At 35.9% G+C, this 17015-nt stretch overlaps 2 protein-coding genes and 1 pseudogene across 3 annotated transcripts; 2 read left to right on the top strand and 1 right to left on the bottom strand.

Moving 5' to 3' along the window:
• The first annotated feature begins 6284 nt into the window (after positions 1-6284).
• On the top strand, positions 6285-8660 carry LOC120114748. The gene is made up of 3 exons (XM_039135546.1): positions 6285-6628; positions 7237-7298; positions 7390-8660. Exons 1-3 carry the CDS (start codon positions 6520-6522, stop codon positions 8587-8589), a joined length of 1371 nt encoding a protein of 456 aa, XP_038991477.1. The 5' UTR covers positions 6285-6519; the 3' UTR covers positions 8590-8660.
• On the top strand, positions 8591-10916 carry LOC120114747 (ras-interacting protein RIP3-like). 2 transcript variants are annotated; one of them, XM_039135545.1, is made up of 3 exons: positions 8591-9734; positions 9840-9942; positions 10273-10916. In XM_039135545.1, exons 1-3 carry the CDS (start codon positions 8595-8597, stop codon positions 10704-10706), a joined length of 1677 nt encoding a protein of 558 aa, XP_038991476.1. In that variant the 5' UTR covers positions 8591-8594; the 3' UTR covers positions 10707-10916. The 2 variants fall into 2 exon arrangements, with proteins under 2 accessions (XP_038991476.1, XP_038991475.1); XM_039135544.1 differs by having other exon boundaries at positions 9834-9942.
• Positions 10917-11188: 272 nt separating this feature from the next.
• Positions 11189-11921, bottom strand: LOC120114752 (annotated as a pseudogene).
• Between the last annotated feature and the right edge of the window lie 5094 nt (positions 11922-17015).

Below are 17015 nucleotides of genomic sequence, written 5' to 3'. Positions count from 1 at the left end.
GATAGGCTCTAATTCTCTCAGTGACATGGTTTGGGTGCTAAAAAGGGACTCAAGTTATCCTCGTTGGTGCCCCCTTGGGCTTGCTAGATCCTCGATCCTAAACCCATCACAAGCTTATGCGGACTGAGTTAAACTCGAGGGGGCACATTCCTTTATGTCTGACATGATGAACAAACTTCTACAAAGACATAAGATATATGAATCCCGAGGGCTAGGACTGACACGGAGAATAAATTATCACGAATACTTTGCTTTCATCCCCACTTAAACAGGTTCAGAGCTCAAGTTTAGAGCTTGGAATGAAAATTTTTGAAGAATTTGAAAACATTGAGAAAAAACGTCAGTACAACTATTTATTAGAAAAATAATCAAACATAAATAAAAGGGATCTAAAAAAATTAAAATTTAAACTTGCAATTTTTGCCTAAAAAGACAACCGGTTAATCGATATTTGGCCGGACTCTATTGTGTCCCCAGCAGAGTCACTAAGCTGTTACAACGGTCCTTCGAGTGGTCTCGGGTTCACGCTTCAACTTGGATTGTGTTTTGATGGAGTTGCCACCAATCATTTTCGAATTAGGTATATCGAACACCTACTTATAGTTTATTGGGTCTGTGTTTTACTAGAGATGTGTCGGATTTGGGAGTCGCTTACGATTGAAGAATGATGATCACCCTTGAATCGCCCTTTCGATACCAATCGACCTTTCGGTACCAATCGATTATCATGTTGTCTTAATTACGAAAATCAACAACTTTAAATAAAAATTTAAATTTGATCAAAATTTATTTTTCTTTGATGAAGTTTGAATTTTACGTGGATCTCTTAAAAAATATATTTTAAGTTAAAATAAAAAGGAAGCAAGGGGTAAAATAAAAAAAAAAAGTAAATTAAAGGCTGCAAAACACACAAAATAAAAAAGTTAATACATTAGTTTTAAACATAATAAATTAAATTAAATTAAATTAAAAGAACAGGTAATCGAATTGAATTACACTTCAAACTTATGTAGAAATAATTTAAAAATTTTCTATTTGCCCTTTGGTCCCTACTATACAAATACCCTTTTTCCTTATTTTTTTTTTCATTTTCATTTATTCCCTAAAAACAAACAATTCTCCCAAGCTCTTAAAATACTATCTCTCTCTCCTGTCGAATTGTCCCCTGGCCACCGCGTCACCGCCACTCTGATCACTGCTTGTGGTGGTTAAAAACCTAAAAATTCCCCCAAATCTCTCCTTTCATGACCCTAACCCCGACCCCGACCTCGAACCCAAATCTAACTAGAAAATAAACATGCCACGAAGCCCTCAACTCAGATCTATGAAAATTTCCTTCGGGTTTTACCTTTTCGAATATCCCTTGAGATTTCCGCGGTTTTACCTTTTCGAATGGCCCTTGAGATTTCCGGTGGCATTTTGGCTTCCAAATGGTGCTCTTCCTTTCCCCGGCAACTAACACGATGCGAGCTAAGTGGCACCCTTTCTTTTTTCTTTTTGTATTTTAGGGTTTTTAAATGGAACCACCTCTCAATCGTTGGTTCCCTTTCCTTTATTTCATAAGGGGTTTTATATAGCTTGAAGGAGGAATATTTTTCCCTTAAATCCGATAACTTTGAATCCTTAAGCGATCAAGATTTGTTGTTGATTCAAGGGATTATTCCCTTTTTGCTTCGATTTGTTTCTCTTTGCTTGATATCTTGGGTTTCGTTCCCATGTTGGTTGTTACCACCTTCGAGTTGCTTGATTTGTTGCCATGTGTGGGGTTTTAGTTATTTTTTTTCATTTTTTGTCTCAACGTGTTCTGGAAAATCTTCCAGCAATCACAGTTGTAAAATCCAAGAATGAGGCTCTGATTGGTGTGTGGTCTTCACGCAGTTTCTGTTGGCTTGCTAGTGACTTTTCTATGTTCTGGAATGTTCCATGATGATCCCTAGTCGTTGGATCAAAGGGCCAGATCCAACGGCCCTTGATGAGTTGCATTGGAGATTGTGTATAAGACCCCAATATGCCTTGGATCTTTTATTGGGCCCGATTTAGCGGTCTGTTGGGACAGATGGGTCTGCTAACTGGGCTCCCTTCTGTTGGGTCAGGCAGACAGGTCTTAAACATGGACCCTAACCATCATTGTTGTTTCGACTGGACCAGACTTGAACTTTTCATTTGAATTTTTATTGGACTTCGGATTGGACCTTGAATCAATACCTGAAACAAAAAAAAATAAAAAAAAAGATAAAATAAAATAGAAATAAAAATTAATAATTAATAATATATTATAATATATTATAAATATGTTTTCAATATATATATATATATATATATTTATAATATATTATAATATATATATATACTATATACTATATATATTATTATACACATATATATAAAATGACAAACTCAAAATAAAACCTCGGACGAATATGAGTATCTATGGGGTGATACGTGGCTTAGCAATCTGGGTCTTTTGCGGAATCATGTTGTGGATCAGGCAATGAGAATCTCCCTTCCTAATCGAAGTGTTGCGTGCATGATGGATCAAAATGTGGAGTGGCGTTGGTCTATTCTTAGAAACCTTCTACTGGACTCTGTTTTGCTCCGTCTGGCAGCTACAATGCCTCTGTTGCCAAGTGATAGGATGGATTCACCGGGATGGAAATGGAGATTAGACCGTTGTTTTTCAGTTAAATATGCTTATGACATGTGTGTAGGTGTACAAGGAGAATATGCACACAAAGTTTGGTAGGTTATCTCAAAATATCGTGGCTTACAACGAATTAAGATTTTTCTTTAGCTGTTATCGTCTGAGCGTATTCTCACCAATGCCGAACGTGTTCGTCGGCACATGAGCACGGACTCTTCTTGTGGCGTTTGCGGGAGGTTTGGAGAAAACATTGACCGTCTTTTTCGAAAATGTCCCTTTGCGATTGCAACTTGGTCCAGTGTTGTTAAAAGGGATAAGCTTTCGGATTTCCTTTCGAGGGATATCACAGCTGGATTCGGATTAATTTAACGTCTCTGGGGTTCTACGCGTGCGAGGGGGATTTTCTTTTTGGTGCTATCATTTGGTCTATATGGCTTCACCGTAATAGGAGAATTTTTTATCCTCATACCATTGAGGAGGAGAGTGTTTTGATGAATAGCAGGAGGTTACAACGTGAAGCTCTTCACGCTTTTGATTTTGTTATGGCTGCCCATCCGAATACCAGTCGGATTCAAAATGTTAACGCTCGATGGAATCCACCGACCCTAAATTGGTGTAAGGTGAACACAGCGGTGCTCATGATAGTATTACGGATTATGCTTCTTGTGGGGGGCTTATCCGTACCTGGCAAGGTGATTGGTTGCTTAGTTTTTCGAAGCAATTTGGTATTTGTTCGGTTGTTGAAGCAGAGCTTTGGGTGTGTATGAAGGCTTGTCTCATGCGTGGAACCTTGGCGAGTGTAATTGTGGAAGTTGACAGTTTGGAAATTATTCGGCTCATGGAACAGAAAACTCAAGCTCGGATCTCTTTCGTCCTTCTTAATCGTGTGCTTGATCTGATGAGGAGTGAACGGAATGTTCGTTTCACCCACGCTTGCAGAGATGCAAATAAAGCTGCTGATCAACTTGCTAAATTAACTAGTTTAGGAGGGCTGGCGAACCGTTTTTATTCTACCCCACCCGTGAAGCTTGTTTCGACCCTGCAGATGGATGCTTGCTGGTCTTATATGGTGGCCACTGTTTAAAGCTTGCTACTTCTTTTATTCACCAAACAAAAAATATAACATTTAAATTATATTTACACTTATATATAAATTATATCAATTTAATCTATAATAAATTCAAGAGATATTATCATGTATGAATTATATCAATTTAAACTATAATAAAAATATATAATTATAATAAAAATATATTTTAAATAACTCACTATTAATATTTTAATATATAAATCATAAATTTTATTTATTTATAAATAATTATTTTTTAAGAATGTATTAAATTATTAAAATAAAATGTAAATACATTGAATAGAGCTCATGTATTAGTAAGGGTAAAAATATAAATTAGTTTTAAGCGTAAAGTTGGAACGAAAAATCTAGAAATTCTAGCTTTTGTTGTTAGTTTGAAACTATCATTTCCACTGTATTTTTTTTAAATTACTCGTTTGACGTTAATTTTACGGATAAAATAAATTTTATCTAAAAATGATTTTAAACAACATTGCCAAATAGAGCTTTAATAGTTTACATTCAATGTGATAAAACATTTAAAGAAAGGTGACGGTAACATCTTACCCAACTTTTGTTTTTATTGTTTTTTTTAAGGTTCTCAATTATAGCCTTAAATAAAATTGAAGAAATGTCAATTAGGCAGAAACAAAGTCAACTGTTAGTGTGGACAAAACAGAATGAAATAGAACTTGAAGAGGGAAGAATGAAGAAGACCCAACTCCAACGCTGTAGTTTAAATGAACCTGGGTCCAGACTGATGGATTTAAACCAGCCTGTACCAAAATTGGGTACCTAATAGATATTTTCTTTAATAATTTAGAGTATTTGTTCAAAATTTCTTAACCTATTAGTAATATACATCATGCAAATATATTTAGGGATAGACATAGGTTAAATTGAGTTGAATTTTTAGTAACTCGAAACATGATCCAATTTAGGTTTAGAGCGACTTCACCCAACCCAAAATTCGACTGATCTTTTAAGATAAAATTTACATCTCACTTGACACAATATATATATATATATATATATATATATATATATAATTTTTAAATTTTATTCAATAAAATAGAAATCTAATTGAAAAACAAATAATATAGATATAAGAATTATTGCAATTATCTTTAAATATAAAATGTATAGTTACATTATTTTTTGGGCCAAGTAGAATATTTTTCACTCTAAACTTGAATCTAACCTAACTCAAAATTTTAAAAAAATGACCTAATAAGATTGAATTAGGGCCAAACCAATCAAAATCTGTCAAATTCAGATCTTGTATCCACATCCCTAAACACAACTATTTAAAACATTTTAAGAAAAAAAAAGTCACTAATGCCACTAGATAGTTACACAATTATATTAAATGAATCTTTGCCCACACTAATCATTACTTTATTATAACCAACGAAAATGACAATTGATCTTTTGGATGGTACACCCTGTCCTAATTGATGCGCTTATGTGCTAGGAATTCCATTTGAAGCCTTTTTTTTGGATATACACACCAAAATAGATCAGAAATTCCATCTGCTATCCCATTTTCCGCCCTTTACAAAAGTATGGCTTTCCTGTTGTTAGTTCAAGATAAAGACCAAGAAGTAAAAGCAAAAACAGTGTAAACCACACATCACCAATTAAATGCGTTTTTTAAATATCTTCAAAATTATTAAAAAAAATTAAATATATCCCACCACATAAAATATCAAAATCTGAACAACATAAAGAAATCAACCACATGTAAAGTTCCACCTTTATTGAAGTTAAAAAAAATGCAATTTTGTCACTTTGATTAGTTACTTGACACCCAATTTTGTTTCTTTTGTAATGGTGGGATCAGTTAAAAAGCTCCCAAAAGTGTCGGCTCTCATCTCTCCCTTCTCAGATCACCTTTTCAAAATCCTGTCATTGTTAACTATCTTAATTTTAGGGTAAACTCACGTTTAGTATCTAAACTATTACTTTTATTTCGTTTTGGTACTCATTTATCAAAATCATACCTAACGTTTAGTTTAAATTTTATTTTGGTACCCTCTATTAAAAACTTAATGGTGATATTGATGTGTTACCATAAGGTAATGAAACATCATCATTGAATTTTTTTAAAAAAATACCACATCAACAGTTATGTTAATTTTTTAACAATGAGATAGCGAATTGAAACTTAAACTAAACGTTAGGTATTATTTTGAAAAAAATAAAGTTTGGGTACTAAAATTATACAAAAGTAATAGTTTAAATACTAAACATGTATTTTACCCTTTATTTTATTCCGTTATTTCCAACCATAAGATATTAAACCAAAGCAAATCAATAGTTTCAATGCAGAGTTCACAACCTCGTATTTTGGAGACCAATTTGCCTATTGAACATTGGTTTGATGCAATGGTTATTACTAAAGGGAAATAAAGAGGGATTGTGATAAATTAAAAAAGGGGAAGATGCTGATAAAGAAAGCTTGGGATGGAAGCCCTTTGAATTTAACTTTTTTTCTGCCATTGCTTGGATTAGAATCAAAGTCAGAAAATACTTGAAGAGACCCTCCATAGAGAGATATAGAGCTAACTTTCACGTCAACCTATAACATAAAAATTTTCAAACTCCATTTTTATTGCAAGCAAGACTAGACTCCCCAGCCTACCCAATTTTGAAAGTACTCTCCCAACTAAAAGAGATGGAAGCGGGGGAAAAATACATTCATGTTCCTAGAGTAATGAGCAAAACATAAATGTAAAGAAATTTTAATCTTTATTCTAGCTCAAAGAGAGTTCAAGAGTGGTACCTTGTTTGCATTTCAATACCAAACATGGAAAAGAGATCAGATTTTTCCCAGAAGCTGTTAGATGATCTTCGGTTGCGGAAGGAGCGGATGTCTGCCTCTCAGAACTCAAAGGGTTCGAATCCAAAGGTTGCAGGTGAGTGTTTCCTGAAATCTCTGCTTAAAACACGCTAGGTTGTCAAAGGATTCCAAAATCCTTCCAAGATATCAGTCAAACCCCTGTGAATGTGATTAGAATTTGGTTATGGATCATGGTTCTTATTCAACGTCTTCTAGAAGTTTGAAAAACAGGAGGCATGACTACTGTTCCACTTTTCTGAAGCTAATGAATGCAAATTCAGAAAAGACTCAGATAGAGAAATCATGCACATGCAATCAACTGTTGAAATGTATCGTTTTAGCAACAATTACCATCTTTCTTCTCTCTTTCTGGAGATACTATGATTCAGAACCATTTCAACTAAAGTATACCTTAAAAATGAGAACTTTTACTGCATAGTATGACATAAAGGAAAGAATCTCTGAATGAGTTTAAATTAATGGGGAAAGAGAGGTAATACATAGCAAAATGATGTATGGAAATCCTTGCTCAGGAGAAGTTTATCAGTTTGGTGATGTTAAGTTAATGAACCCCGTGTAAGACTGGACTCATGAAAATAGAGCTTTATCTAGCTAGCAAAACCCCGTAAGAAAGAAACTTAAATGCATAATTTTACCTGTTCCTTTTGTTGCATGTTTGAGCAGATGCATATGCTTACTCCAAGTCAACCTATAAATCATCCAGTAAACCAGAGGCAGTCAATGCTGTAAGTTTCCACAGCTAAAGTATGGCCAGTTCATACAGCAAATTAATCAGAAATAACAATTTCATTTAGTTAAATGTTTGGCTTCCTTCAGACTGGTTCTAGACCTGGAAGCACACGAAACAGGCCTAGTGGAGGCAGGAAATCAGTCAGCACTGGGCAGGCATCGAATCAGATCGTTCCTTTTGAGGGAGGCAAGAAGCCACAACAAATGGGAGATCTGTCGATGGCCCTGGATTTCGCACTTGAAAATGGAGGAAAGATAAGAACAAAATCTTCGGGAGCTAGTTCAATTTTCAGTTTTCTACTGAACATTGGTAGGAGACAGGTGGACTACGGGAAGATGGAAAGAAGAAACAGAGCAGTAAGCAGGCAGCAACCTTCAAGTAGCCAACCCCCTATTCTCTCTCATATCCATATTGAAGAAATATCAAGGGGTGCACAAAAGCTAAACCAGATCCTCCGCGACTGCTCTAATGGCCTCAACTTAAACAGATATTCTATAGAAATTGGAAGGGAACTGTTGAAAGGAGCAATGGATTTGGAGGAGTCTCTAACGTTGCTTGTAAACATGCAGGAAACTTCGGATTACTCAATAACGCCACAGAGAAAAAGTCGGTTAACACTGCTAGAGGAGGATGAAGATGATGATGAGAACACCGTCATGATGGCTGGTCAGAAGCAAGTGAGTAGGCCGATATTTTCATTTGATAGACCCTCAAGAAATTATAATGACATTCAAGAAGTTGCAAGAACAGAACTTAAGCTGAGGCTGGCAGCTCTTACCTACTCTTCAGGGGTTACTAATTCCAAGCATGACAAGAAAGTTGCAGCTGCCTCAAATTTACATTCTCACAAGCGATCGGTTAGCTATGGTCCTGATGCTAAAAGTCTCACTGCATTCTCAGAACAAACTCGCTCAACTCCACTGCAGTCCAAACAAGAGAAGTCCAGAATTCCAAATGTAATCGCAAAGCTGATGGGGATCGATGAACTTCCAGGAAATGTAGATTCGAAGGTCACCACAAAAAAGGAGTTTGGAAATAAAAAAGTAGAAGGGATAATTGCAAAGAGACCAGCACAGGAAAGCATCAAGAAAGCTGAACAAAGGGCAAAAGACTCCACAACCCCATCTCTCCCACCGGCAAAACAGAAAGCAACAATTGCCACCAAGATTCCACCGGTTCAGGATACAGTTAAACCACAAGGAGGAAAAACATTGGCAACTAGAAATGTTAGCACAAGGGTTGCTGTTAACAACAAATTACCACCTCAAAGGGCTTGGAAGACTTAAATTCAATGACAAGCTCAAGAAAGGCCATGGTTAAGATTACCAAACAACGAAGTGATGTTGCCCAACCGTATCATAGCTCTGGAAGCAGAAAAGAAATTCAAGAGGAGAGAAACCATGATAGTATAAAGCAGAGGGAACAGAAGTACACTGAAAGAAATGAAATCAAGGAACCAGTTTTCAAGGATGAGATGCAGCAGATGATACCACTTGTCCATAAAAGATCAGAAGCTGCACTTAGATTCCCGGAAAAGACACAGTACAGTGAAAGTATGCTTCATGGGGAAAATAGTTATGCCAACATGCTTCTTCTAAGCAATCAACAAAAGCTGCAATATAATCATGGATTTCAACAGGTTCACATGCTCCAAACATCTGAGCTTCAAGAGAAAAAGAGACAATCAGCCGAAAGGGAACAACAAAAACTGAAATTGCAGGAGAAGACACAAAAGAAACATGAACTAATATCCAGTAGTATCTCCAAATCAATATCTACTGCATCCAATTTGCAAAAGAAGCAGCTGCAAATGAATCGAGCAGCAACTAGTAGGGAAGGGTCCACCGAACATGTTGATGCAACACAATTCAATGGATTAGTGTATGGTAGGCACCAAGAAAATCCAACCAGCGATAGGAGTTCAAGAATTTTAAATTTCAAAATTAAAGATTCATTAAGCAGAAACTCCAATCGGCATTCCTCTCGACGGGATACAGAATCTGAATCAACAAAAGCTCACATCCCATTTGCTGCGGATGAAAAACCTGTTCAAGTTCAAACTACAATGAAAGCGAGAAGTGCAAAAGGGCATAAACTCGAGGCCTCTAGAAAGATCAATGAAGTAATGACCAAAACAGGTGCAAATGTTTATAATATGCCAAGGACCCTGATGCGTCGAAGTTCCAATTTGCAAGAGAAGAAACAGACAAGGGAGGACAAACTTGCTATCTCACAAGAAACAGAGCAAATGAAAGCCAGCAGTGATGTAGAAACACAGATCCTTAGACCCAATGTGTCAGTAGCAGGCCTACAATCATCAAGCGAAGCCCAACCACAGAAAGAAGCACAGCAAAATCCAACTTTGTGCTGTAATTTTGAAGATGAATGTCAAAGACAAAGTGAAGAACAAGCCTTAGCTACAAAACACAGCGTAAGATCACCAAAACTACAATCATTAACCAACTATATTAGACAAAACCACTCTGATAATTCTAAGAGGAACCCAAATAACTGTTTTGATCTTATGTAGCAACAGAATACAGTGCCAATGACTACAAAAGAACAGCAAGATCAAGAATCTGATTTCAGCAGAGACGATGAACATGAGTTTAAGGATAGTGTACTTGATCTACAACACAGTAAGTACAATTTTGCATCTCCAACCTTTTTTCCTCAAATTTTCCAGTTACATCCCACGAACGGTTTTTTTTTAAAGGAAAAATTAACTTAAGGTTCTAGAAAGATGAGCTTACACCAACTTCTAAAATTTAAAATAGGTGTTTATACACACACAACAACACAAGCACTAACCTCGGCATATGAACAAACATGCATGAGTATCTATTTCCTAATCATTCCATCAATTAAGGCATGGTAATTGCAGTATCAAATGCCTTCTTTTTTATTTCTTCTGAGGGGTGGTTTTAAGAAGAAAAAAACCTTATCTGCTTAAGTTCACTGGTTTTTAGGAACTCATGAAGAGAGAGCAGGAATTTCTTATATCCCACAGCCAGAGACTAGCATACCAGAGATGCCAGATCCACTAACAGAAAGTGAAAATCACCTTAAACAGATACTTAAGAAAAACCAACTATTTATGAACACAGCACAGGCACTTTTCAAACTCAACGTTCCTAGCAGCATTCTCCATGCAAACAGTCACAACTATCACGAACAAGACAGCAAGCTCGTATTAGACTGTGGCTACGAAGTAATGAAAAGGAAAGGAAGAAGGCAGGAAGTAAGTGTTCACCCATTTCTTAAAGTATCCATCACATCAAACAAAGCAAAATCCTGGGATGAGTTGGTCAAGCAAATGTGCAAGGACTTTGAGAAGTTGAAGTTATATGGAAGGGACGGGAGAGAAGATTCTCCCTCGAAGACTACCTACCAAAAATGCTGAAGGCCGATGTATACAACAAGGAACCAGATCTGAATTGTAGTGGGACTTGGGTTGGCACAACACCATGGTTGGGTTTCATGAGAAAGATGATGTTATAAGGGATGCCGAGAAGTATGTGCTTAATGGACTTCTAGATGAGATTACCAGAGATCTTTTCACAAGCGTATATGTTACAGTTTAATTGTATACTCTAAAGACAGAAATACCCAAAGGCCAAAACTATTTAAAGCATAATTTGTTTATGGTTTCTGTTTGTATCACTGAGAAAATTTTCCACGGCTTTTGCTTTCCCTGTAAAGTACAAAAATCCGTGATTCTTATTTTTATAGAAATGTGAAGATCTGGGAAAGAGCTTAGTTACTACTACTGAATATACCATTGATCCATTAAAACTTTACAACTAAAATTCTCAGTAAGCAAAAACAGCAAATTTAAACCATTAAGAAACGACCCACAATCCTAAACCAAATAAACCCATGGACTTAAACACCGGTGGATCCAAATCCACCAGCTCCTCTAGTAGTAGAATTCAAATCCTCAACTTCCAACACATCAGGCGTCATTATTCTCAATTATAGCTGCGCAATTCTATCGCCCTCTTTCACTTCAAAGTCAATTCTGAGTGGTTGAACAATATTACTCCAAGAGGTCCCTGTAATCAGCGTCGATTACACCGGCGCCCACGTCAATGGAATGCTTCTAAGCCAAGCCAGACCTGGGTGCTACAAAAGAAACAATTATTAAAATCCAAAATTTTATAGAAGTAGAAAAACCAAACTCAAATTCAAATTTAAATTCAAATTCAAATTCAAACATCGTAGTAGATTTATACCAACAAGGGCGTAGGTCCCTTCGGATATTGAAATGCTTAGATCAATAGCGACCAGCGCTTTTCCTCTGGCTGGCAATTTGGTGTCGATTGCACTGTACCGGAACGATAAACCCATAAAAATTCATCCCAATTGAGATTCATGAACGATAAGACATTCAAAAGAAAAAAAAAAGCCCAGCAAATGTGTAGTGAATCCAAGGGTTCACTTGATCGTATCCAGCAGCCAGAGGAGAGCCTCTTGAGGGCACCACCGCTTTTTTAGAGAGCTTTTTGACTCTCAAAACTGAGACTGGGCTTTGGGTAATTTGAACTCCATTGTGACCGAGTTTGGGGATTTCTTGGGATGACGCTTTGATTTCAGGGCTGTTGTTGATTTGAGCCATTGTTAAGGATCTTGAGAACGAAATGAGAATAGACGATTTCTTCCAACAAATGGGTTTAAATTTGAAGAATAAGGGATTGGGATTAAATCAACGCGGAATTGTAATTTGCAAGTCTGGGCGTCAAGTTTCCCGCCATTTCATTTAGTGGAATTATTTGTTAGAATAGTAACAAATAGGGTTGTGATAATCCGGTTGTCGTAACCGGTTTTCGCACGGGCACGAAATTTTACTTGGTTGGAAAATTGATATGAATAAATGGTTTTGAAAATAATTTGAGAGTCGCCATCGGCCTTTTGGGTCAGGTAGGTTGAATACCTAAAAATTATTTTTTAAAAGAATTTTAAGAAAACATCAATTAAAAAATGAACTGATCTGCGTTTATAACCAAAAATTCGTTCTTTTTAATAATAAAAAGGGATTCGTGGTCGGTTACGTTTAGGGAAGGATTAGTACCCCCACAACGCCCAAAATTGGTATTTATTAATTATAAATTGTCTCTTATTATTGGAAATTTAAAAATTCAAAAATATATTTAATTTATAATCCTATTATTTCAAAGTTATAATTATATAAAAATATATTTATATAAAATATAAATAAAATATTTTTATTTAAAAATATCAGAAAAGGACTTCTAGGTGCCTTAAGACAGCTCTTTTCTTCGATATTAATAAATAACAATTAATAATTTTAAAACAATAGGATATTTATTTATTTAAAAATATCAGAAATGGACATCAGTTATTTAATACTTCCATTTCTTAATATTGAAAAATAAATAAATATATATTAAAACATAATTATTAAAAGTAATTTATGAATATAGGATTTTAAATAAAAAAATATATTATTTATTATATATATATATATATTATATAAATAATAATAATAATGAAATAATTAAAACAATAAAAAAATAATAATAATAAAATAAATAATGATTAAAATAAAAGGAAATAAAAATATAGTATTAAAATGTAAAATATTAAAAATCATAGTAAAAAATAAAAACTAATGAAATTAATGATTAAATGTAAGATTATAAAACTAAAGTTCTAATTCGAAATATTATAAAACTTGAGTACTAACAGTGTGATTTAACCATAATTCATAATACGGGATTAAAATAAAAATTACTAAACTATGAGGGACTAAATTTGATATTTACCTTAAATATATATGTTGATAAGGACTAAATTAAAATAAAATAAAATTAAAAGACTAAATTAAAATAATCAGAAATTAATTTCAGTGACTAAATTGTAATGATCACAAACTATAATGACTGCTGACAGGGTTTACCCCTGATAGAAATTACACACACACCCCTCCCCTTAAACGACGTCGTATGGGGGAGGGGTTATAAACCCTAAACGGCTGGCCCTACGGGCCAGCATCTTCATTCGCTTCTTTCCTCTTCTCTCTCTATTTGAGAGAGAAGAAAAACTCTCTCGCCTCTCTCTTCCTTTTTCCCGCCGGAGGTTGGCCGACCAGCGACCGGCAGCCTTACTCTACCATCGACCACCACTACCGGCCACCGTTCACGGTGGCCGGAGTTAGGAAAATTAGCCCAAACTGTAGATCTCTACATCCTAAGGTCGAATACGGCCTCTATTTGTCCTAAAAATCTTTAGAAATTCCTAGATCTAGGATTTTACCTTAGAAATCCGAAGGTTTCCGGTGATGTTTCGAGTGCCTCCGATGACAAAGTAAGCTCTCTCTTCTCTTCTTTTTTTTTTATACTGGTTCGTCGTTGACTAAGATCGTTGGTAGTTTTTCTTCTCGTGGTGTCTCGTTTATATTTGCTGTGCTCTTTTCGTTTCTGTCTGTGTTTTCCCTTTGTTTTCGTGGCTGTCCCTCCTTCTCTTTGCAGGGTGGTGGCTTTTATAGCCACCACCGAGGCTCTCGTCGGACTGGTCCTAGAGATGATTTCTAGTGAGTCACCGAACTGTGGTGACTCACGAAGAATGGGATGCGTGGACGGCTGGAATGACTCCTCTGGGAGCTTCGATGGGTGTCGTGGCAGTGAGGTAGCGACGTGGGGCGGCTGACCGTCGGCAGTGGCTGGTTGGAGCACTTGGCAGCAGGGGATGAGGCAATGGTAGAGGCGGCGCCGCGTGGCAGCTGGGAGCTTCTGGAAGCAGCGCGGGGGGCTAGGGTTAGAAAACCCTAGCTGATATGTTACAAACCCAAAAGGGTTTGGGTCATCTGTTTGGGCCATTTCTGGCTGGTTGTAATCGAGCCTCATTTTTGGGTTTGTATATATTTAAAAAATATATATATATATATATATATATAAATAATAATAATAATAATAATATTTATAATAATAATAATAATTTAAGTAAAATAAAAATTAGTGTCTACAGCTGCCCCTCTTTGCTCATTCTTGTGTTAACAAGAATATAGCAAAGACGAAAAAGACAATAATTTTTTCATTTAGCTTATTTTGAGTAATATGGAAATGTTGAAAACATTCTGCCCAGAGGTCTTATAAATGACCCTGAGAGTTTGAAAACATCAAAAAGATCCCAAAGGCTTTTTGGAAACATCATGCACTGCAGGGCTTACAGATGACCCGAAGGCTTTGTAAACATCAAAAAGCTCCGAAGGCTTTTTGGAAACATGCACTGAAGGACTTACAGATGATCTGAAGGCTTTGAAAACATCAAAAAGCTCCCGAAGGCTTTTTGGAAACATCATGCACTGAAGGGCTTACAGATGACCCGAAGGTTTTGAAAACATCAAAAAGCTCCCGAAGGCTTTTTAGAAACATCATGCACTGAAGGGCTTACAGATGACCCGAAGGTTTTGAAAACATCAAAAAGCTCCCGAAGGCTTTTTGGAAACATCAAAAAGCTCCCAAAGGCTTTTTTGGAAACATCATGCACTGAAGGGCTTACAGATGACCCAAAGGTTTTGAAAACATCAAAAAGCTCCCGAAGGCTTTTTGGAAACATCAAGCACTGAAGGACTTACAGATGACCCTAAGGTTTTAAAACATCAAAAAGCTCCCGAAGGCTTTTTGGAAACATCATGCACTGAAGGACTTACAGATGACCCTAAGGTTTAAAACATCAAAAAGCTCCGAAGGCTTTTGGAAACATCATGCACTGAAGGACTTACAGATGACCCTAAGGCTTTGAAAACATCAAAAAGCTCCCAAAGGCTTTTTGGAAACATCATGCACTGAAGGACTTACAGATGACCCTAAGGTTTTAAAACATCAAAAAGCTCCCGAAGGCTTTTTGGAAACATCATGCACTGAAGGACTTACAGATGACCCTAAGGTTTTGAAAACATCAAAAAGCTCCCAAAGGCTTTTTGGAAACATCATGCACTGAAGGGCTTACAGATGACCCGAAGGTTTTTGAAAACATCAAAAAGCTCCCGAAGGCTTTTTGGAAACATCATGCACTGAAGGACTTACAGATGTGGGAAATAGTTTAAAAAAACTAAGGAAATCATTTTCTTACTTTTCAACAATATCATTTTTAGAAAAGATTGAATGAGAAACTATGGAAATCATTTTCTCATTATTTTTCAAAATAACATGTTGATTGGGTAACATGCCTCAATCTCACAATAATGCTCATTTTTGTGGATTGCATCCATCTCTTCTTCAGATGTTTTCATGATTCCTGTATTTGTGGTTTTGAATACCTTCTTCATATAAAGTATTTTTTACCCTGAATCTTCTTGTTCTTCCGAAGATCTGTAAAACTTCATGTTTGAATGCACTCAGATGTATCAATGTAATGCATTGTCTATTGTGTAAATGATATTCTTATGAATGCATGAATGTTGGTGCAATCTTCATTTGACTTCAAAGTGGTGAACTTGGTCTTCCTTCACTTTATCATTTATTGCCAGGGTTATCTCTGGATATCAGTGTCGCAACTTATGCTATCAAGCTTGCATTTCTGCAAAATCATCTGATCAACTTGTATCTTTGATGTCTTCTTTGCTTCATGAAAGTCTCAGAAGAATTATTTCATTTGTGGAACTCTTGTCGTTGTCAGAACTATGACCTTGATGCCCCATTTTATCTTGGATAAAACCAACTTTCTTTGCTTGGAGTTGTGCAGAAATCCGATAAAGCTTTCATCTTTGAAAAGAAAATCTGTCATCTTTTAAAAAAAATCTATCATCTTTGAAGAAAGAATCTATCATCTTTGAAGAGTGTAGATGTAGATATATCTGACTCAGCAGGGATTAATTAGGAGAGTAGAGTCTGTTCCCATTTAACTCTTGAAACATATCATAAGGAAGATTTATTCCAATTCCTTTCATGTCTCCACATATAATCAGATCTCGAATAAGGCAACTTGTACCATATCATGTCGAGATGCTTAACAACAACCTGTCGTTTAACCTTAGTTGGCTCCACTAGTTTATTGTTGTCAAAATTTTTCAGCTCTCTTTATGTGGAAAGAAATCTTCATTATATCTCATTTCTGATCTTGAAGTTGAAGAAGACAAACTTCATCTTGTATCAATAAAGGAAAACCATATGATCTACAGTATTGGTTCAGCATCATAATTATTGGTTCGTAAAACATTTGACAACACATTCTTCATCTCATGTGGTTTCTGCTCAGATGTAAAACATTTGAAAACACATTTATCCTTTCATGTGGCTTCTGCCAAGGTTTCTCAATCATTGAAACTCATTGTCTAGTGTTCAAAGCTTTTGTATGATGTCACTAGACCATTTGAGAACAAAACTCCATGGGGATTCAAGTGTGATGTTGGTATGACCAAAAAAAATTAGTCAAATCCACAAGATATGCTAGTGCTGAATTGAATAAGAGACACCAACTGATCTTGATATCATCTCGGACAAAGGCAAAGTGTGATACAGATCACGTTTTCTTCCGTCATGAGCATGGTAGAAAATAGAAACACTTCAGCTATAGGATCCATGTACAGAACGATATCCGTAGAATTCTTGATACTGGGGATGAAACGCACATGATAAACCAAATATATGAAAACTTGGTTTAGTCTAGCTGGCAATGATAACCCCAGTAACAATCGGGAAAGAGCAATATACATGAGCTTCTCTCTTCAACGTCATCAATTAAACAAAAC

Source organism: Hibiscus syriacus, unplaced genomic scaffold (genome assembly GCF_006381635.1).
Source record: "Hibiscus syriacus cultivar Baekdansim isolate YM2019G1 unplaced genomic scaffold, ASM638163v2 tig00110243_pilon, whole genome shotgun sequence".
NCBI lineage: Eukaryota > Viridiplantae > Streptophyta > Magnoliopsida > Malvales > Malvaceae > Hibiscus > Hibiscus syriacus.
The sequence above is the reverse complement of the archived record's forward strand: the minus strand, read 5'-3'. Positions and strand labels throughout refer to the sequence as shown.

Coding starts and splice junctions, on each gene's coding strand:
- LOC120114748 (XM_039135546.1), top strand. CDS start 6,520: ATGGAAAAGAGATCAGATTTTTCCCAGAAGCTGTTAGATGATCTTCGG. Junction 6,629..7,236: donor TTCGAATCCAAAGGTTGCAG/GTGAGTGTTTCC, acceptor ATGTTTGAGCAG/ATGCATATGCTTACTCCAAG. Junction 7,299..7,389: donor AACCAGAGGCAGTCAATGCT/GTAAGTTTCCAC, acceptor GGCTTCCTTCAG/ACTGGTTCTAGACCTGGAAG.
- LOC120114747 (XM_039135544.1), top strand. CDS start 8,595: ATGACAAGCTCAAGAAAGGCCATGGTTAAGATTACCAAACAACGAAGT. Junction 9,735..9,833: donor CCTTAGCTACAAAACACAGC/GTAAGATCACCA, acceptor GATCTTATGTAG/CAACAGAATACAGTGCCAAT. Junction 9,943..10,272: donor TGTACTTGATCTACAACACA/GTAAGTACAATT, acceptor ACTGGTTTTTAG/GAACTCATGAAGAGAGAGCA.